Consider the following 21,076-nt stretch of genomic DNA (forward strand, 5'->3'; position numbering starts at 1 on the left):
CTGCCACCATGGCAGAGGCAATGCCGCCGCGCGGTGGGCGCGATGAGGCGCACACACCGCTGCCATGCACCCCCGCGTGGTGTTGCCATCCCCCGCATTATCGTCTGCGCCTGCACAGGGCTGTGCCGATACGGACGTGTCTTCGTGTGGGTGTGTATGTAGTTGTGTAGAAGTGCGAGGTGTGGCAGCACCGCACACGACGCGAGTCAAGCAGGGAGGGAAGTTCACGGAAGAGCGCAGTAAAACAAAAGAAGAGCATCAACAGAGGCGACGTTGCACGCGCGCGTCGCTCGCGCTCCATCAACCACATTGCCGCGTCATGCGGCGCCTCCCCTCCTGCCAAGGCGGCCGGCCTTCCTTCTTCTCCCTACACCAAAGCAGAGCGCCAGTGGAGGGTAGAGGTAAAGGAAAGGCGGCGCACCCACACAAGCGCACATCGCCGATCGAGTTGCAGATGGGCTTCCTGCCGGCCTCGTCCGAGGCCCTCCGCGGGGTAGTTCATGTGTGACTCACCGAATATGCCAGTGAGTGTGCGACAGAGGGAGGGGGGGGGTCATCAGCGCGGCCTCGGAACAGAACCGCAACAACAACCAAAAACGGCGTGAGGCGATGTGCTGCTGACGCTCGTGTCGGCTCTCGTGGCACGTCTGTCTCTCTGACTGCGGATGTGGGTGCGCGTTTCCTCACGAGCACGTTACGCTCTAAACGCGACAGATACGCGCTTGCATCCGCTGTGAGCGCAGAGAACCATAATACATACATATATGTGAAGCGCAGCGTTCTGTCGGAGGAGAGTGTGGCGGGGGGCGGGTGGAGGGGCCACGCTGTGTACGCCCCCCCTCCTCCTCCTCCTCCTCCTCCTCCCTCGCTCCGTCTCCCCTCTTCTCCCAGATCTCCCCCTCCTCTCCCCCCACACACGCGTACGCGTATGCACACAGAGCGAGTGGAAGGAGGTCAAAAGCCACTGGAGATGGGGGAAGGGGACACCACAGGGCAAGACCTCTGCTTCTGACGCACGCACCGACTGGCGGGGCGCAAGGAAAGGAGGAAGTCCACATCACACCGGCTGGTGTCGCACAGCCAAGCAGCACACAACACACAGCCGCAACAGAACTCTCTCTCCTTCTCTCTCGCAACCCTCCACCTTCCGCCACGACCGTCAGCACACAGGTGTATGAGGTTTACCAATCCTCATTGGCATTACAGCACAGGTGCGATACAGTGCACTGCTTCGTCGACAGCCAAAAAAAAAACAGAGAGCATCAAACACAGTCAAGTACATACACGAATGGGTGACGCTCACGGTGATATCCTACAAACCTTCGCGTTCACACTTACATGCACACAGCATACACGCACTCTGATTCTGTCTCCGCGGCCACCACCGCCACCCCCTTCGGATCCATCGCCCGCGACTCCCTTGAGCTCGCTACTCGATTCTCGTCGGTCTACACCCCCTCCCTCCTTCTTCACGCCGTGCACACACTAGTTCGGCGACGGTGACAGCTATGAGCAGGGGCGCAGTGGTGAGAGGCAGGGTCAGCGGAGAGAGCGAGCGACGGATCCGCGGAGTTCGCGTGGGCGCGTTTGATTAGCTCTTCCAGATCCGGCACGTATTGTCCTTGCTGCCGGTCAGTATTGTGTCGCCTTCGTAGTTGAAGGAGCACGAGAAAATTTCGTCCGTGTGGCCGACAAGTGACTGCAGCACCTGGCCTGTCTCGACGCTCCAGAGGTTGCAGCGCTTGTCGCCGGAGGCGGTGATGATCTTCGTCCCTTGTGGGTTGAACTCTAGTTTCGAGATTTCGCCCTCGTGATCGTTGAGGCTGGCAATGCAGTGGCACGTCGCCGTGTTGTACACCCGCGCCGTCGTATCGGCGCTCGCGCTCGCCACCATGTTGCCTGACACGCTGAAGGCCACGTCCAGCACCTCGTCTGTGTGCCCACGCAGAGTTGACACGCAGTGGCCAGACGCGACGTCCCACAGCTTGCACGTACGGTCGATGCTGCCTGTGACGACTAAGTTGGAGGCGTAGTTGAACTGCACCGACGAGATCTCGCCGCGGTGCTCGCGCAAGGTGTGCACGACGGTGCCGGTTCGCACGTCCCACAGCTTCGCCGTGTGGTCGAAGGAGCCCGTGACGATGAGGTCGCCGTACGTGTTGAAGTTCAGTGCCACGATTTCGGCTGTGTGGTCCATCAGCGTGTGCAGCTCCTGGCCCGTCTCCACATCCCACACCTTCGCCGTGTTGTCCATGGACCCCGTGCCGATAAGCGTGCTCTGCGGGTTGAAAGACATGCATACGATCTCGGTCACGTGACCGGTCAGTGTGTGCAGGCACTGGCCCGACTCGGCATCCCAGATTTTGCACGTCTTATCGAAGCTACCCGTGGCGACGCGGTTGCCGTATGGGTTGTTGAAGCCGACGCAGTAGACGACGTTCCGGTGACCCTCGAGCGACACGAGCTCGTTGCCCGTCGCCGTCTCCCACACCTTGCAGGTGCGATCGTACGAGCCGGTCACAAACTTCGCGCCATTTTTGTTGAAGGCGCAGTTCGTCAGCGGCAGCATGTGCGCACGCAGACTCTTGAAGAGAGTGAAGGTCTGGTTCGGGTTGTTGCCAGCGATCAGCTTCTCTACGAGCCGCTGCAGGTACGTGAAGATCTGGTCACGGTACTTGCCGTTCAGCAGCGGCTCTTCGGCGATAATCTTGTCGACCAAGGGCTCTAGTGGCGTTGTCGGCGTGAGACTAAGCAGCCCGATCGTCTTCTGCCCCACCTGCCCAGCAGACGTCTCGTACTCGAGCGTGATGCCCGGCGGGTAGTAGCGCAGCAAGAAACAACGGAGCTTCATGGTTGTGGGCAATGATGGCGATGTGGGCTTGCCTCAGAGCGACTAAGCAGGCGAACAAATACTTGAAGCTGCTGTGCCAGGTCCGAGTTTCCTTTCCGTTTCGAGTGATACCCTCCTCACGAGCACACACACACACACGCGCGCGCAGACGCAAACAGATTAAGTTGGCGAACGGAGACTGCGTGCGTGTGTCCGCAGCACGAAAGATATGAAAGAATGTATACGCGTATGTATCACCAGTGCGTGTAGGGGAGACCGATAGGCGTCTCGGGTAGTTGGGTGGTGCTGGTGGCACGCGGGTGAGTGGGGCGAAGGCTGGCGGGGCAACGTGCGTGCGAATAGCAAGAGCTACGAACAACGCGATAAACCGGAGCAGGGGAGCAGCCGCATGCGCGTGCACACCTGGGCCTGAGCGGAAGGCTGTATGGGCACGCAAAATGAGAGAATAGAGGGAAAGGAGGGGCGGCGACGACTACGCGCACGGACGCCGCGCCGAGAGTGAAGAGGCGGGGCGGAGGATCCCTGAAAGACAGCGATGGGCGATACCGTCACGATAGACTACGCAGAAAAAAAAAGAAAACGGTGAGGGGGGGGGAGGGCAGTGGCGCAGGAAATCGAGAAACAAAGTGGAGTCGGATGACGGAGCAGTGTGTGAGGCGCTCGTCCGCTCACACAGGCAGCCACAAGAAGAAGAGAAGACCCCCAAAACAAAAAAGAAGTGAAAGGATGCCCGCGTACCCGGCGATGAAGCTGCTGCGTAGAAGCCTCGTTTGGCAGGACGGCGACGAGCTACACTGAGCTTGGGAGCAGCGCGCGTGTGTGCTCGAGCCCGCGCAAGTGGAAAGGATGCCCGAACGAGAGGGAAATGCGCAAGCGTGGGAGGCGAGCGATGTGTGGGGGATGTGTCGCCACCTTCTGTTGCACACGTTTTCGCACTGCACGTCTCCTCTTCTGCGAGCGCGTGTGTAGGCGTGTGGGCTGCGTCACCTTTTTGGGTGCCTTTTCTCGCCCTGTGGCAGCTGAGCCTTTACTTTTCCCGTTCGTTCTCCACGTCACGTTCTCTCAGGCAACAGTGCGATGAGCGCCGACTCGGTGAACTGGGCACGACGTGCACCTGTTCGTGTCCGTGGGTGTTGACGGCACCGCCAAGGAAAGCTCCCACGAGAAGATCTATACACACACACACACAAAAACAAAACGAGATGAGGAAACGCGCTCCTTCGCAGATGATTGCCGGTGCGGTACGCACACAACGCGAGAGAGAAAGAGGGAGGGAAAGGGGAGAGATACAGTGTGTGCGCGTGTGTGTGTAGGTGTGATTTCGACGGGAGCGGGGGGGGGCTACGGGTAACGAAACACTGAAGCCACATGCATCGAGCCCATGGAGAGATCAACGAGGGCAACGGTAGTTGCTGCGGTGCCGGTGAGGTTCGAAAGGAGAAGCGGAAAAGAGCGCAGAGGGTCCCCTTCATCCACCGCCACCGCGTCTCCTCTCACATGCCATCAGAAGCGAAACACCTCGAGGCGGTATAGGGTGGCATATCTGTGTGTGTGTGTTCACCATCACCGCACCCACACACACATCCACACACACAGCAGCTGTTAGACCGATCCAGTCGTTGGGCATACTTCTTCTTCCTCTTCCGTCAAGCCCATCTCTCACAGACGCGAGAGAGGGGGGGGGGCGGATTAAAGACGGAAACAAAAAAGGACTTACACAGACGAAGGACAAGGCGAACACAGCGAGAGAGTGCGAGGTTCGTGGTGGTGGTTGGGAGATTCTCCACACTGATACACACACACACACACACATCAAACGTATAACAAGCAAGCATAACGTAGACGACGCAGATCGCCTTCAGCATTCATCAGCGCTCATCATCACAGCTAGACACCGCCACATGCACCCTTACACAGATACATACACACACGCGCATAAATCTCTCTCAGGACAGGTCAAAGGCTGCCTCATCCTCGCCTGCATCCAAGCCTTCCAGCTCCTCTCGCTCATAGAACTCGTCGGCGTTCTCGTCATCCACGAACAGTTCCTGGTCCATCTGCCAGAGATCCCAGCCACGCAGCTTGCCGTCGCCGCTCTTGGCACGACGCACACGCGCTGCCTCCTTCTCGGCCGCCTCCTCGCGCTTGCGCTGCTTCCATGCCTGGAAGGACGCCTCCGTGACGGGGGTCAGGTCGGTGCGATCCTTCAGCTTCTCACGCTCCGCCTCTAACTTCTCCTCCAGTCGTTCATCATCTTGCTCCACTTCGTCAAAGTCCTCGGGGCGGAACAGATACTCCTCCGGGTGGCACATGTACTGGTCGTCCCCCTCAGCGGTCTCCGCCGCCTCGGCGTCGCGCTTCTTTCGTTGCTGCTGGTCAACATCGTTGAACAGCTTCGCCAACTCAGCCTCGCGTGCGCGCTTCTCCTCCTTGGCGGCGCGGCGCGCCGCGAGCTCCGCCTGCGACTTGCGATCCTGCGGGTTGCGCTGATCGACGCTCTGCTTCACCTGCTGGACATAGGCCTGCACCTTGGCGCTGCGGTTCTTGTTCTTGAGGCCGAAGGTCTTGTCCTCAACGATCTTTTCCTTCTTCTTCTGTTCAGCCTTGCCCATGTTGCACGTGCGGCGTTGCGTGTTGGAGTTGCGTGCGCGTGTGAGCGCTTGTGGATGATGTGCGCCTGCGTGCAACTGTTCCGTCGCCACTGGCAAGCACTGACGCAGCAGTTACGTTGTGTGTGCGTGTGTTGAGGGGGCACGCCTGTGTCGGAGTGCTTTCAGAGTTCGTCAAGGGGTGAGGGTATATAGCGTGAGAGGATCCTCTAGAAGGAAGATCGCACTGGATGGAGGGAGGCAGGCGCGTGTGTGTGGCCCATCAAGAGGAAGAGGGGAGGAGAGATGCAGTGATGAACGCAAGAGAGAAGTGAGCGGTGCGAAGACTGTTCCTCCTTTCGCATGCGGTGCGTGTGTGCCGTCAGTACCGCGCGTGGTACACACACGCACACACACGCACGCAGCACTCACGACACTAACAGATGGGAGAGGAAAGAGAAGAGATCCGTGCAGAGATAGGCCCCCTGCACGGCACGCGCCCCTCCTCTCCGCTGCTTAAAGCGGTATCGTTAACGCGTCTGCAGGGACAGACACATGCACACAAGCACACAGCAGGTCTTCGTTTCGTTGGTTTGGTGGTCGCTTGCACAAGTTCGTTACTTCTTCTATGCAGCTGCTGTCCGACAATACACACACATACATGCCCACGAGGACCAACAAGCACTGTACAAGTAGACGCACGCACGCCCACAAACATCAACGCTGGCAGTGCACTCCTCGGCCGACACTGGTGCCGCTCGTTTTGCTTTCCTTCGATGAGGAGCCGCGTGGCGGGGGGGCGGAGAGAGGGAGAGAGGCGATAAGCAGCGTGGCCGGGGCATACACACACACACACACACACACACAAATGCAAGTGCACAGCGAACACCGCCACCGCCACCGCGACCCTCGCCTTGAGACGACTCTGCCCCGCGAGCTCCCTTGTTCGATCCGCTGACAGGTGCCTCGCTTCTTACTGGAAGTAGCGACGCTTCGGACGCTTCTTAAACCACTGATCCTCGTCCGCGTCCTCTGCCGACACCTCCGGCGAATCTTCAACCGCTGTTGCCGCGGTCTCCTCAACGTCCTCATGGGCCGCCGGTGGAAGTGCGCGTGCGCGTGCGGTGGATCGGCGGGCACCACGACGCGTGCGCACCTGCAGAGCCTTCTCGTCGTCGTCCAGCTTCTGCGGTGCGCGTCGGACCTCCGGTGACGGTGGCGTAGGCGGCGGTGACGGCCGCGCCGGGGCAGCTGCGACAGGGACAGCGCGACGCCCAGCAGGGGCCCGCGGGATCGTTGGCGCTACTACCACTTCCATCTCCTCGTCTTCCTCCTCTTCTTTCTCGACACCGTCTTCTTCGTACTCCTCCTCGTACGCAGCAGCGGCATGTACTGCTGCTACGGCCCTGCTGCTTCCTTGTGCTTGTGAAGCCGGCGGCGCGGGTGAGGCGGCGCCGGGGCCACGTGCACGCGCACCGGCGCCGGCTGCTGCGGAGGCGGAAGGGAGGGAAGAACGGGCAGAGGCACGTGCAGGTGGAAGTTCTTTCTCCGCCTCTTCAAGCTCTTGCAGCTCTTCGACCTCCTCGTATTCTTCGTCGAAGTCCTCTTCCGCTTCCTCTGCCGAAGCGCGGTCGTCGTCACTGTGCTGCGCGACGGCCATTGACTTGGGTGTCGTTGCCGCCGCTGCACCGGTCTTGCTCGTTCCGCGTTGTTGCTGCCACTGGTTGTAGATGGCCTCTTCGAGCACCGCCTCCTCTTGCTCTCTGTTCCGCGAAGCGTGTGCTGCTGCCGCCGCCGTGGGCAAGGGTGTCCCTGCCGACTGGCGGTGCTTCCCTCGCGACGTGCGTGCCGGCACCGCCTCAGCGGCCTGTTCGTCCGCCACACGCACCGTGTCTTCCTCGTCGTCCTCTGGCACAGCGCGACGGCGACTAGTGTGGCCGTGGCTCGGCGATGAGGCAGGAGCCGCTGCAGCACCTCTCGCCTTGCGTGAGGGCGGTGGCGGCGCAGCTACTTCCACGTCCTCTTCGTCTTTCTCCTCCGCGTCTTCGGCCGCCTCTGCCGCACCCGCGGCGCGGTCGCCATCCTCTGGAAGCAGTTGCGCCAGCGTCGCGGTCAGTGTGGCCTCCAAGTCCTCGCGATTGTGAAGCAGACTGTGCACCACCGAGGCCCCGGAGGAATCCTCGATGTCCATCACGAGGTCATCGATGCAGCGGTACTCGTCCATCTCATCCGCCATCCCGAGCGGGGTCGCGAGCGCCCGCAGTCGAGCGAGTTCCTCCTTTGTAAACGGGTTCGTCAAGTCGATCGTCGCTGTCGAGCGCAGCATGAAGTCCGTGCTGTCTGACGGGTCTGCCATCTTGGTTGCGATGAGGTGGTAGTGCACCACGTTCACGCGGGGAAGCACCTTGTGGCGTAACAGGTGCAGGACACCGAGCATCACCTCCGCAAAGGGCAGCCGCACGTCTTCCTCGATGATGTGGTCTTTCGTAGACGTGTAGTAGAGGTGCAGCGTGGTTCCGGAAAGGCGAACGACGCTGCAGCCGGCGCTCTGATCGATCGCTGGGCGGAACGGGGAGTAGCGCTTCTCCTTCGAGTTGAAGAACATCTTGTACGCCTGGACGGCGGTGAGCACCTTTCCAGGTGTCATGTCAGTGACGGCCGTTGCCGAGGACGACGATGACGCCCCGGCCGCGGCAAAGACGGCAAAGGGCCGTGTGTCCGACGACACTAGCGGGAACCCGTAAGGCGGCAACGGCGTGCCCTCGAGCACGACGACCTGCTCCTCGCGCGCCAGTGCCCGCATCAGGACGGAGCCGTACAGGAGCGCGTTCACGCTCTCGCGCTTGTAGAACTCGACAGCTGCGTCATCTGTTGCCTCCTCCAGTGCCATCTGGTGCTTGTTGTATGACGTCCAGATCGTCTTGAGTGCCCGTACGCCGACCGGGTCGGCGTCTGTGATCGTGGCAGCGTGGTAGGTGCTGAACATGGCGAGCGGGTCGACCTGCGCGGTGTCCTCGTCGAGCACCAGAATGTCGCCCTGCTGCTCCTGCGCCTCCCGCTCCGCCTTGTTGGTCGGGTGAAGGTAGCCGTCAGCGGTGTTGAACTGCTTCATCATCAGCTCTGCAAGTCGGACCAGCCTTTCCCGCCTCTCTGCCGCGGTCGCCCCGACTGCTGCTGTCGCTGCTGCGGCCGGCGGCGCTGGTGCTGTAGCGGGGGCTAGTGGTGATGAAGGTTGCGCCGGGGCGGTGGACGAGGGCGCCGCCGTCGTCGCTGCGGCTTCCTCTTCCTCCGCCTCTTCGACTTCTTCCTCGACCTCCTCGACGAGTTCCTCATCGTCCTCGTCCACGTCCGCAGCTTCCACCTCTGCTTCGACGTCTTGTGAAGGTGGCGGCTGGCGCTGCTGCTGCCGAGGTGCCGTGGGAGCGGCCGCAGGTGCTCTCTTGCTGCCGTGCCGACCTGCTGGCGTAGCTGCTGCGGCAGGGGACGGCTGCGGGCTGCGTGATGCCGCGGAGCGCCTTGCCGGCCTTTCCTCTTCCATTATCGGCACCATCTCCTCGCCTTCTTCCAGCACCTCCTCGGCGTTCTCGTCAAGCATATCCGCCACCTCCTCGCTTTCGGCAACACCGTCCTCTTCCAACGCAGCGACCTTAGACGCCTTTGGCATTACGCCCGAGACGACAGGGCGCTGTCGAGGACCGCGACGCCGCGCTGCGACGCTTTCGTCGCCAACCTCGTTGCGCGAAGAGTCGCCAGATGGGCCTGCCACCGCCGCAGGGCCTTCGTTATCATTGCCTTGCTCCGCTGCGGTGCTCGCCATGGCCGCTTCGGCATCCCTGACGGCAGAGGCTTTCACGTCCACCAGGTAGGGTGGTGCTGACGGGTCGGCCATGGCAGCGCCGTCTGTCAACCGCTTCGGCGCCATCAGCTCATCGGCGACGGCGCGCTGGATCGCGCGGGTCAGCCACGCCATCACCTCATCCGTTTGCGACCGGTGCCGGTGGCGAGCGAGGCGGCTGTAGGCCGTTTCGAGGACACCCCGTGTGTACGCGCTGAGTTGCACTCGGTCTGGCTGCTCCTTCCACTGCCCGAGCGTCGCCACACCGCGCAGGCGCAGCTCACGCGCGTCTTTTTCGCTTTGGTATCGCTCGCTGTTGAGCAGCACCTCCAGGCACTCCGCGTCGCCGCCGACGGCCCTGAGCTTCCGCTTCCGTGTCATGGCAGCAAAGTCGCGGAGACTGACCGCCTCCACGGCACCACCGCCGACCTCCAAGTCGGGGTCCACAAGGAGCCGGACGAGGTCGGCAACAGTGTCGACTGCAGCAGCAGCGCCATTCCTGTGATGATCATGCGAATGCAGCAGGACTTCGTCGATGGTCACCTCAAACGGCCCGCGCTCGTCCTCCGCGGTGTGCGAGTTGACGATGTGGTGGGTGGCACCAGCGGAGGCGAGTGCGCTGGACAGGACGGCGCTGCTGCTGCTGTGGGGCGGGGTGGAGCGGAGCGCGAGAAGGACGCGAGACGCGTGAAGCGCACTCGGGTGATATGAGCCGCAGCCGCCGGTACTGGCCGCCCTGGTGTTTGTGCCGCCTGGTAAAATCATTCCTTGTGCGAGCTCCAGCGGAACACGGATCATTGCCCTGCCACCGGAGGGGTGTGACAAAAAAGCAGTCGACGTTCCACAACAGACTGTAATCCACAGCTGACCATTCTTGCTGCTGCTGCTGCTGTAGCGCACTGAGATGACCGCCGCTGTCGCCGCTGCGGCTGCGGCTGCTTGAAGAAGACCTCTTCGGAGCATCGCGCTTGCGCGCACAGCCCTCGCAGAAAGCACTGTTCGTGCTTTTTCAACGGTACGCGGATGTGCAGTATCGAGCAGACAACGCCTGAGACGCCCGCTGCCGTCGTTAAGGAAAGATAGTGCAGACAAGCCCACACGCACCGACTGCAAGAGGTGCGGACGACGGGCAGGTGCCGCCACGCCAGGCAGGTAAGGGGCACACGCGCACAGGCGCGCACACAAGGAGCAGGAAAGAACACGAGCCGACGATACACAAACAACAAGTCAGTCAGGACGAGCGCGCCAGTGACTGGGCGGTGGGCGTGTGTTTGTGTGCCAGTGCGACTGGTGTGATCGCGCACACACAAAGTAAAGAAGTTCTATGAAGGCACGTGACTGCAGCACGCCGTCTCAGCGCACGAGCGTGATGACGGCAGTGACGTGCACGGTTTATGTGTCTATGCGTGCCGACTGTGGCTCCGTCCTTCCTATATTCTTGTCAGCTCCTCGGCTTGCTAGAATGCAGGCCGCCGTCGCCAAACTTTTAGCGCGTCTATGAAGCTCTGAGCAGCAGCAGCAGCAACGACACACACACACCCACACACACACACACAAACGTGCGCGCGTGCGTGTATCAGCAGGTGACCATGTGGAGAGGATGTGCGAGAGAAAGAGAGAGGACGAGGGATGGATAGTCATCATGCGGGCAGACGCAGGTGGCCTTGCATCCGCGCCCTCATTTATGCTCTTGTCGTTCATGTGCATCGCCGACACGAGGGAGCAGCAGTAGTGGCAGCAAAGGAGGCTCGCGTACCAACCTCCCGCGCCAATGCCCCCAACCCATGGCACCATCACCACCACCACCACCTCCTTATCCTTCACGTACGCCAGCACGAGTTGCGGCGGTTTCACTTGCCTCATACCTGTCAGAGCACCGACTGTCCCCATTTTCCTTTGGTCGCCTGCGATGGTCCGTCGGTTAAGTTTCTCTTGTGCGCTGAGAAACGAAGAGAGAGAGAGGAGGCACCACATCGACATGAGACACCAAGACACATGCGTGCATAGGCACATATATATATATATGTATGTATATATATGACCTCCCTGCGCATGTGCATGCGCTGGCGTGCCTTGATATGGGCCCCAGATGCCAGCATTCTTCCTACACAACAACAGCATCCTCCAACCATCCTCTATGCAGTACACGTTCAGTAAGAGAGAGAGAGACAGCGACTCCACAACACGTGCCACACACACACATACATACGCATCTGAGAAGTCTATGAATCAACTACACCCACATACACATACACGTATATATATATATATACCACACACACAGATATATAATAGCAACACCCGCCATGATGGGAGAGCCACATCAGCCCTCGCAGGCGCAGACCGTTGGAGGGCAAGAAGGGGGACACGGAAAAGCGCCATTCAACGCACGTCGTCATAGCAGACTCTCTCCCCCACACACATACGCGGTTGTCCGCCTCCGCCTTCTGAGCGCCTCCTCCTCCTCCGCCTCACCACCACCATCATCCGCGTCTAATGGAGACCGGGGTGGGGGGGCAAGCGTGGGACACCTACTCATGCACCCTCCCTCTCCTTCCCTCCCTCCCACACACGCACGCGCGCCACCATAGGCTACCGACGCCTTGAGCTGCTCGACTTCTTTCTGCTGCTGCTGCTGCTGTAGGAGGGGGCTGCTTTGCCCTTCTTGGACGACGCCGACGCGGCTGCGAACGTCGACGACTTCCGCCGTTTGGTCTGCGAGGTCGACTGAGGCGCCGATCTGGCGGTTGCACGGTCACCACTCCTGGACGTGCTCGCCGACCGCTTCTGCCTGCTGGCAGCGGAGGACCGCTTTCCACTAGAGCTGTGGCTCTCGCGACGCGGCCGCCGGGACGCGACGGTGGCCATCTTGCTACCCTCTTTGCTGCCGCCCTTGCGTCGGCTGCCCTCAGCTCCGCGCGGCTTCACCACATCCAGCTCTTCCTCGTCCTCGTCCTCCTCGCCGCTATCGTCCTCTCCATCACCGCTCTCGCCAGTGGCCGCGGTGCCGCCGGCAGGCGCCGCACCTGCGCCTCGCTCACCTTCCTGTGTGGTGGCCGTTGGTGTGCCGGCTGCCACGGAGGACCATCTGCCACCGGCGCCGTCAGGCGCCGCCACCGGCGGCGGGATCGGGTTCGGCGTCCACGGGCCCGTCACGCTTGCTATCGACCCAGCGAAAGACGCGTGGCTTGCGAGACCGCCGCCAGCTGCAGCTGGGGGTATGCCAGCCATCGGACTTGCGGGACCTTGCGGGGAGGCCGCCGCCCCCGGCGCCGCCGTTGCAGTGGATGAGGAGGACGGGGCAGAAGCTTGGGCGCCGGGGTTTGAGCCCTTCAGCCCGGCAATCAGGCTCTCTGGCGTGATCACGTCATGCAGCCAGGCAAGCGCGTCGACCTCTGCGTCTTCGGCAGTGGTCTGGCCAGGCGCTCGAGACGGCTTCGATGGTGCCACCCCTGTGACGGCTGCGCCAGCCGCCGAAGCGCCGATGGACGGCGGTGGTGCATTGTAGTTGATGCGATCCTCCATCACCAAATCGCGCTGCAGGTCGCGCGCCGTCTCCTCACGCTGCCGATGCAGCTGCGCCGTCCAGTTCGTCATCGAGTCCAGCTCATCGTTCATCATCGCCTCGAGCAGCGCGGCAGACTCGTGCACGTAGTCGCCGTCGGCGGCATTCAGGTCCTCAGAGGGACTGATGCCGCCAGCAGTGGACTTTCCCGCAACGGCGTCCCGCAAGAGGCGCGCCTCGCTGGCCAGGTCATCCAGTTCTGCACCAGGCACTATATCTTCCTCACCAATGTTCACGTAGTCGGCATCGTCGTCGTCGTCCACGTCTGCGGCAACGCCCGAGGCTTTCCGCCCGCCTGCGCCACGACTCATCGCCTGCACCATGAGGTCCGTAGCCGACACTACCGCCGACGTGTACGCAGGCAGCACCGTCGAGTCCGGCACGAGCTGCAGCAGCGTAGGCGAGAAGAGCGACTCCACCTCCTCTGGTGTGGACACAACGTTTTGCAGTACCCGCACCCGGTGCGTGTGCTCAATCTCGTCTATCAGTTCGCTGAGGGTGCGGAAGTCCTTGGTGATGCCGAGCGACTGCTGCAGCTCGCGCAGCCGGTCTATCACGTGGTCCTCGAACACGGCATCGTAGTCGAGGCAGTAGGGTACGGTGGGCGCCGCGACCGGGTTGAAGACATCCACGCTGACGCCGCCCCCCACGACAGAGCCGCGCCGGCGCGCGTAGACGTTGGCGTGGCCGCCACCGCTGCCGTTTCCAATCAGACTCGCCTCCACCCCAGACTGTGCCTCGTCCAGCGACACCACGGACACATACTGCACTGCGCGCACCTTGTCCGCCGGCAGCACCTGGCGCATCAAGACGTGCAGCACTCCTAACAGGGCCTCGGCGAAGCGGGCGACCATGTGCCGGAGCTGCGCGGTGGTTGCCACTATATTGTACAATGCCAGGGTCGACCCGCACACAAACACAACGTCGCAGCCGCCGTTGAGGCCAACCATGGGCCGAAACGGGAAGTGGCTCGGCGCGGCGTTGGAGAAAAACATCTTGTAGGCCGACACAGCGCGGCGCACCGTCTCCGGTGTGGCACTTCGGATGAGCGACTCGCCCGCCGCAGCGGCCGTCCCGCGCAGGTGGTGGACGCTGCTGCCGCGCACCCGCGTCTCAGACGCCAGGAGAGGGAAGCCGAAGGACGGCACCTTCAGGTTCAGCTCCAGCTGCGCCCCCGCCACGGCAGCCGACCGCAGCAGCAACGCTCCGTGTAGCAGAATGCGCATGGCGTCGCGCTTACGGGCCGGCGTCGTAGAGAGCGCGGAAACAACACTGCGGTACTCGGCCCAAACCTCTGCCCAAGCCCGCACGACCTTGCGCTCGTTGCTGCCGACACCGGTGCTGCTACGCAGCCGGGCTGCTGCAGCCGAAGCTTCAGCCGCCTTCGGCTTCGCGTTCGCGCCGCCGCCGTCGCCCCCATCCTTCACACCATCCTCGTCCTCGGCGTCGCCGTCGCGCTGCAGCTCACTGCCCTCCAGCAGCTGCCCCTCGCTGTTGAAAACCCGCTCATCAATCGCGTCCTGCCTGGAGAAGATGGCAAAGAGGGCGAAGGGGTGTACTTGGCTACTTGTGTGGTTGTGTGGGAGCACCAAACCATCCTTGACGTCCTGCGGCGTTGTGTCGAGCTCGGTGCTGAGGTATCCGGTCGGGCTGCTGAGTTGGCGCTGCAGCAGCTCGACGAGACGACGGCGGGTGCGGCGTGGGTCCTGAAGAAGCGTTATGTAGACCGGCAGCTCAGCGAACAGCTCACGTGGCACGTAGCTGTGCAGCAACTGCGGGTGTGCCGAGCCGTTGCCCATCGTGAGCCGCGGCAGTCCTGTACGCAAGTCCATAAGCGAAACGCGGTGGGACCAGAAAAGCTCGAGCGCCTTGCCGGCCAGCGCTGGCGCGTTCTTGAGCACCTCGTACAGCAGGCCAGGCATGTCGAGGCGGTGCGTCAAGTGCAGCGCGTGCAGCGTCGACAGCAGCGGAAGCACACGCAGGCGAGACTGCAGTCCAACACCGCCGGAGAGCGGCAGGTAGTAGCGCCTGCACGGGGCCGGGCAGTAGGCCAGCAGCAGCGGCGTGGCTGCCGTGCCGGCAAAGACGAAGTTCACCTGCCCCACCGCCGCGGATATCTGAGTGAAGCAGGAGTATAGGTGCTCCTCAACGGACTTGCCAGTGGAGAGCCAGAGCGACATCACCTGCTGGCGCTGCTGCTCCAGCGAGGGAGAATGCGCCGCCGCTGCTGTCGCCCGGGCCGGCGCTTCCGCGTCATCGCCGTCGTCGGCATCATCTTCACCTGTGCCATCGGCAGCGTCCTCGTCGACGCCTGCACCGCTGCATGCCTTGCGCGACGCCGCCGCCGCGCTAGAAGAGTGGGCGAGATGCCCGAGGGCACCGCCGCGCATGCCACCGCTACCACCTGCCGCGCTAGTTGTCATGACCGACGACAGGGTCGCTGCGTTGCCCCACTTCACCTGCATCGCGCTCAGAGCCCGATCCACATCATCCACGAGGATCGAGGCGAGCTGCGCCGGAGCGGCCACGGTTGCTGACGATGCACCGCACTGCTGCTGCTGCTGCTGATACTGGCGGTGGCCGGTGCCCGCGTTGCGCGCCGACTGCAGAAGGCTCTGGTACCGCTCCCAGGACCAGTTATTTTCATGCCCCCACCAGTACACGCTACGCGGCGCACGAGAGTAGAGTTCCTCTGTGCGGATCAGGTAAGGGCACGACGCGAGCGCCACGCGGAACCAGAAGCGGGCAGCGAAGGCGACTGGGTGATCATCCAGGTCCGGCAGGTACGGCGTTGCCGAGCCGCCGTAGCGCACCAGCACTACTTTGTCGCCCGGCCGCGTTGTGCGCTCGGCGAGCTGCTCCAGCAACGCCGTCTTCCCCGAGAGCGGACCGGCCTCGATGAAGTGGATTGGCTTGTCGGCGGCGGCAGGTGGATAGTGGAGCAGCGTTGTGAGTCGGTCCTCGAGCAGCTTCACAGGGCCGAAAAGTTGGTCTAGGCCGATGGCCTCCGCGGCGCTGAAGCCGTTGCCGCCGAACCGCTCTGGCTGCGCGATGACCTCGTAAAGAGAGGTGACTGCCAGCGTCTCGACGCGGCGGCGCAGCCGATGCAGCATCGAGAGGTATTCCTGCTCCGTGGCGTCGTCGACGATGCCGCCGCTCTCGCGTGCTGTTGACGACGGCGGGTCCGGCTGCCCCGACCACTCACCCAGCGTCACGTCTAATCGATTCGACCCAGTAAGAAAGGTGCCGGAGGCGTAGTGCGGCGGTGCCTGCACAGCCAGCCCACTCACGGCACCGCCGCTCAACGACGCGTCCGCGGGCGACGAACGCCCGTGCGAGGTCGTTGCCGCCACTGCGGCCGCCTCGTCGACGGAGCTGTGAAACACGAAATAGCGCACTGGCACAGAGCGCAGCTCCAGCAAGCTACCGGCTCGCTTCAGGAGCCCTGGGACGCGGTCCAGCGCGAGGTAGCCGTTCTGCTGCAAGGCCTGCAGCTCTGGCGGCAGCTGGTGCACCACGGCTTGCTCGAGCAGCTGAGTGAAGGCGGCAGCGATGACGCCGTACGAGCGCTCGGTGATTTCGCGCTCCGCCTGGTCGTCGCCCCGGCCGCCTGGGGCGGCGCCCATCGCCGCATGGTTCGCCACGTAGTCCTGCCGTACGCTAGAGATCACCTTCTGCACAAACCGCAGGTAGTGATCCAACGTGCACGCCTCACCCGGCCGGAGCGTCGACTGCTGCTGCTGCCGCTGCGACGCGTTCGCGACGGATACAGGCGCCGCGACGCCGCCACCACAACCGCTCAGCATCTCGCCGAGCATGCGCGACTCGACGCTCTGGAGAGGGGAACGTCCCGTAACGTCGTTTCCGAAAACTGCGGCGGAGGAAGGCGACGAGACCGAGGATGCAGAGGCCATGGGGGGAGGGACGCCACCACGGTTGTGCACGACGTCAGCTGGCATCCACTCCTTCCGCTTCGCCCACATCGCCTGCGAGGCCCGGTCGATTGGAATCTGTAACGAGTCCAGCACGAACTTTCCCATCACATCTGACACCCAGTGCGATAGGATGTCCTCTACCTGGTTACTGGTGTTCACGACCTTGACCACCTCTGCCATGTACGCCTCAACGCTCTGCGCGACGGCCGTGTCGAGGGCACTGCGGGTGCGGGCCGACACCTTCACAAGCTGCGGGTGCTCGAGCCACTGCTGTAGGGACTGAATACCGGCTTGCTGCAAAGCCGCCAAATCCTGCGCTGGCGACTCAGCCGCCAGCCGGGCCGCCTGCTGGTAGTACGTGCTCTGCTCCATCCACTGCTGCCACTCCTTCCTGCCGCCCAGCGCGAGCAGCTGCCGCTTCGGTTGCATTGCCACAAACTCACTCATCGTAATGCGCTCGACGCCCTCGGCTTGAGGGTCGATCAGAAGCTGCACCACCTTCGGCAACGTCAGCTCCGATGCAAGCGTCTCCTCCACCTTGACAATGTCCTCGACGCGTGCATCGAGGGTGGGCCCACTGACTGCAGCCATTCGGCGAGTGGGGGTGGGGCGGAGCGCGCCGTCCTGGCGGTGCAGCGCCGCTGAAGCGGAGGCGGCGGCCGCTGCTGCTGCTGCTGCTGCGCCGAACGCTCCCTGCGTCGCCGCGGCTATCGATGATGACAGGAACGCAGGAGCGGTGGCGCTAGACCCAGTCGTTGCGGCCGATGGCGTTGCTGCTGCTGGCGAGGGAACGTTGCCGACACCGCTCTTGCTACTAGTCAATACGGGGCTGGTGGATGCCCGTTGTGAGACTGACGCTGCCGCTGCTGTTGCTGCCGCGTCGGCCGCCTGCAAGATAGCGGAGATGTTCTGCGAGTGCAGCGGCGAGGCGGGGCTCTGCGAAGCGGATCGCATTGCGGTAACGCTTGAGGAGCCGATAGCCGACGCCGCCGCCGCGGTCGTTGCCGACGTCTCTGTACTACCCGACGGTGCCGAGGACACGTGCTGATACCACGGCAGTCGGCTCGGCTCACTGCTGCCCGGTGGCTTATACACGTAGAGGAGGGGTGCCCTGGCAGCGAGCACGCCGCCAGCGCGCAGCGAGGTGGAGCAGGACAGACATCGTGCCGAATTCGAGTGACTGTTGCCGTTTTTGCACGGATGTGCGCCCGCGACGCCAACGAAGAAGGAAGTAGCGATTCGTCGTCGAAGCATCTGCCAGTAACGGGGGTGCAGCGTGGGTGGATGTGAAAGCAGAGCCAGCACAGGACGCATGCACCCGCACGCGAAGGTGGAGGAGATGCGATGCTCGCACACCTGTGCGTCTCTGCCGTGCGTGGAAGCCGCTGAGGAAAGCAGGAAAACAAATCACACACACGCACACTCAAACGCGTAGAAATAGGCTAGTGGTGGTCGGCGCAGCAGCGGTGGTGGTGGCTGGTGACGCGTGCGCGTGTGCGTGTCCTTCTCCCTCTCCCTCGCCGTCTCCACGAATGGCCGCTTTTTGTCTTGCCGTGGTGCGTCTTCTATGGGTTGTCACTTCGTAACGCGCGCGCTCGCGCCGTCCCCAAACCCGCCGTGCGATGTGGCGCAGCGCGTTGAGGATGTCTATGAGTGTAGGCGTGCACGGGAGGCAGCGTGCGTGTGCGCGCGTGCGTGCAGCGTGCAGTGAAGCGTCTATCACTCTATTATATGAAGGAAAGGTTAGCACGCTACACGCGAAGGGCAAGAGGGGGTGTGTGCGGCAGTGGTGCAGGTAGACACAGATGTGGGGATGTATATAGATTTATGGAAAGAAAGGGCGACAGAGGGTGGGGGGGGGAGGCTGGCCTCCCTCCTGTGCACATGCGTGCGTGTGCGTGTGTGTGTGTGTGTGTGTGCTGCACCGGCTGCAACTTTGGCCTTTGCGCTGGAGGTATGAAGAGGGCGCGGCAAGAACGGTGACGGCACACACTCACTACAGTGGCGCAGGCATACACGTACCCGTACACCGGTACAGCAGCAGCTCAGGTGAGGTGCTTATCTTTATATATATGTGTGCGTGTGTGGCTCACCCGCGCGCCCGCTCTTTGGTGCTGCTGCTGCCGCTGCTGCAAGGAGGGGGTGCTAGCGGATGAGAACCTCTGACGAGTTCACCCCTGCGGGCCGCGTCCACACCGACACCACAGGGAGTGGGAGGATACGGGAATGCGACACACACACACACACACACACAGACAGACAGAGAAGACGGCGAAAAGGTGGAGAAGAGAAGGTGGACGGTGATTCGGGTGTGAGAGAATGGGCATGACCACCGCCGCACGCACAACGGGTGCGCGTGACGACCTTCCCCCCTCCCCGCGTGCGTGTGCGCATGCGCGTGTAGCCTCTTTCACGCCAATGGGAAGGGGCCGAAGGACAAGGGCGGTGGTGGCGGACAGCTGCAACACACATCGCTGGAGCGTCTTCTGACGCGGCCCCCTCAGCTATTGCCATCCCCTTGCTTGCGTTCTCTCTTTCCGTGTATGTGTGCGTGTGTGCAGCTGCTTTACATCCGACTTTGCACTCGCGCACACATGCTGGTGTGTACGGTTGCACAGTCGCACAGATAGCACACACCCCGCTGCACACGTGTGGAAAAACGAGGCCGTCACCCTCATGCCAGCCAACGCACCGTCCCTGACCATAAAGCGTTATTGGACAACCGTAGCTGGAAAGGGTACACTCGCGTCTTACTCACATGCATGAAAATCACGTACAGACGCCAACGCCGCCAACGCCACAGCACCACTATCATTGCAATGTAGGGGGGGGGGTCGGCGAGGCAGGAAGGGAGGGGATTTGGACTACGTCACGAACTTGCGCGGCGCACCATCCATGCCAGGGGTGATGACCTCCGCCTCCTCCCAAATCTGCGCGGCGCGCTCCTCGTCGGCGCGGGCCTCGTCAATGCGGCCCAGCGCCTCCCTCGCCTCAGCGCGCAGTTGGTACAGCGTGGCGGAGCGGTTTGCCTTGACGAAGGCCAGAGCGCGGGTCAGGTCGTCGTCGGCACGGTGAAACGACTTCAGTTTGCAGTGGATCATGCCTCGGGCCACGAGCACCGCACCAAGGGCCTTGCGATGGCGCTCCTTCTTTAGGTCGGCCCCCTCCGTGATGAAGCTCATGCTCGCCGTCAGGGACTTGAGGGCCCCGGCTGGGTCGTCTTCGTAGACTTGGATCTTCGACCGCGTGTACATGGCCATGGTCAGCGCCATCAGCTTGTCAAACTTGGCGGACATGTCAATGCCGAACTTCTTCTGGATGTGCCCCCGCACCTTTGGATGCTCCAGCCACTTCTCGAAGAGGTCGATATCGCGCATGTAGCGGTTCACGAACTCGTGCGCGCGCTTCGTATCCTGGTTCTCCTCCAACACCATATGCGCACCGTGAAGCAGCCCCCAGTGCACAAAGCCGTTGAACTCCTGCCGCTGCTGAATGTTCTCCTGCCCGTCGCGTTGAGGGGCGAGAAGGTGGTCGACCTGGTCCTCCACCGTCATGGGGTTGCCGAACGCCTCCAGCCGCTTCTTGTCCTCCTCCAATGCGGCCTGGATGTCAAACATCACCTTGCTGTCGGTAAAGCCGTCGTCGTCGATCTCGTCAATGGCTGGGTCGAAGCTCGGCGGCGGCACGAAACGCCGCGTTTCCTCGAACGTCTCATCCGCCATGTGAAAGTCGGGGTTGATGAAGAAGTTGTCGCCCTCGTAGCTTAGCTCCAACGGCTTCTCTGGGCTGAACACTTCCTTCAGCTCCGGCACAAACATGCCGTCCACCTTCTTCTTGTTCATGTCGAACGGGGTGCCGAACATGCGGCCAGACCAGTTCTGGTTTTCCGGCGGCCACCACTTGTCGCTCTCGCTGAGGCCCTCCTGCCGCTCCAGCGGCTCCTGCCCGGCGCGCTGCGCATCCGTGGCCCGCTGCACCATGCGGCGGCGCAGCTCAGACGCTTCCGCGTCGTCTTGCCGCTTCTTGCTGTACTCCACGCCTCCTGGCGAGGCACCGGGCGTGGTCATCTGTGTGCGCGGCGGTGGCGTGTCACTCGCCAGGGAGGAGGTGTGCGGAGAGACGCCGGGTGTGTGACCGCTCGCGACAGGGCGGCGAGAGAGCATGGGGTCGTAAAGTGGCGGTGCACGACTGCGACTGCCATCGCTGTCGCTGGCTCCAGCGCCGCTGCCGGCAACGACACCGGCCGCCACTGCTGCAGCAGCCGACGCGCGCGTGCCTTTGTGTGGCGTTGCTGCCGAGGAT

At 62.6% G+C, this 21,076-nt stretch overlaps 5 protein-coding genes across 5 annotated transcripts; all 5 read right to left on the reverse strand.

Moving 5' to 3' along the window:
• Positions 1-1,591: 1,591 nt before the first annotated feature.
• On the reverse strand, positions 1,592-2,851 carry LINJ_10_0830 (conserved hypothetical protein; the record flags this gene model as incomplete). Its single annotated transcript, XM_001463694.1, has 1 exon — positions 1,592-2,851. One exon carries the CDS (start codon positions 2,849-2,851, stop codon positions 1,592-1,594), a length of 1,260 nt encoding a protein of 419 aa, XP_001463731.1.
• A 1,946-nt stretch (positions 2,852-4,797) lies between these two features.
• Positions 4,798-5,463, reverse strand: LINJ_10_0840 (conserved hypothetical protein; the record flags this gene model as incomplete). The annotated part of the gene is made up of 1 exon (XM_001463695.1): positions 4,798-5,463. The coding sequence occupies one exon, from the start codon at positions 5,461-5,463 to the stop codon at positions 4,798-4,800; it is 666 nt and encodes a 221-aa protein (XP_001463732.1).
• A 949-nt stretch (positions 5,464-6,412) lies between these two features.
• LINJ_10_0850 (conserved hypothetical protein) lies at positions 6,413-10,237 on the reverse strand (the record flags this gene model as incomplete). Its single annotated transcript, XM_001463696.1, has 1 exon — positions 6,413-10,237. One exon carries the CDS (start codon positions 10,235-10,237, stop codon positions 6,413-6,415), a length of 3,825 nt encoding a protein of 1,274 aa, XP_001463733.1.
• A 1,629-nt stretch (positions 10,238-11,866) lies between these two features.
• On the reverse strand, positions 11,867-18,088 carry LINJ_10_0860 (conserved hypothetical protein; the record flags this gene model as incomplete). The annotated part of the gene is made up of 1 exon (XM_001463764.2): positions 11,867-18,088. The coding sequence occupies one exon, from the start codon at positions 18,086-18,088 to the stop codon at positions 11,867-11,869; it is 6,222 nt and encodes a 2,073-aa protein (XP_001463801.2).
• Positions 18,089-19,638: 1,550 nt separating this feature from the next.
• Positions 19,639-20,841, reverse strand: LINJ_10_0870 (conserved hypothetical protein; the record flags this gene model as incomplete). The annotated part of the gene is made up of 1 exon (XM_001463698.1): positions 19,639-20,841. The coding sequence occupies one exon, from the start codon at positions 20,839-20,841 to the stop codon at positions 19,639-19,641; it is 1,203 nt and encodes a 400-aa protein (XP_001463735.1).
• Positions 20,842-21,076: the final 235 nt, after the last annotated feature.

Source organism: Leishmania infantum, chromosome 10 (assembly GCF_000002875.2).
Source record: "Leishmania infantum JPCM5 genome chromosome 10".
Taxonomy (NCBI): domain Eukaryota; phylum Euglenozoa; class Kinetoplastea; order Trypanosomatida; family Trypanosomatidae; genus Leishmania; species Leishmania infantum.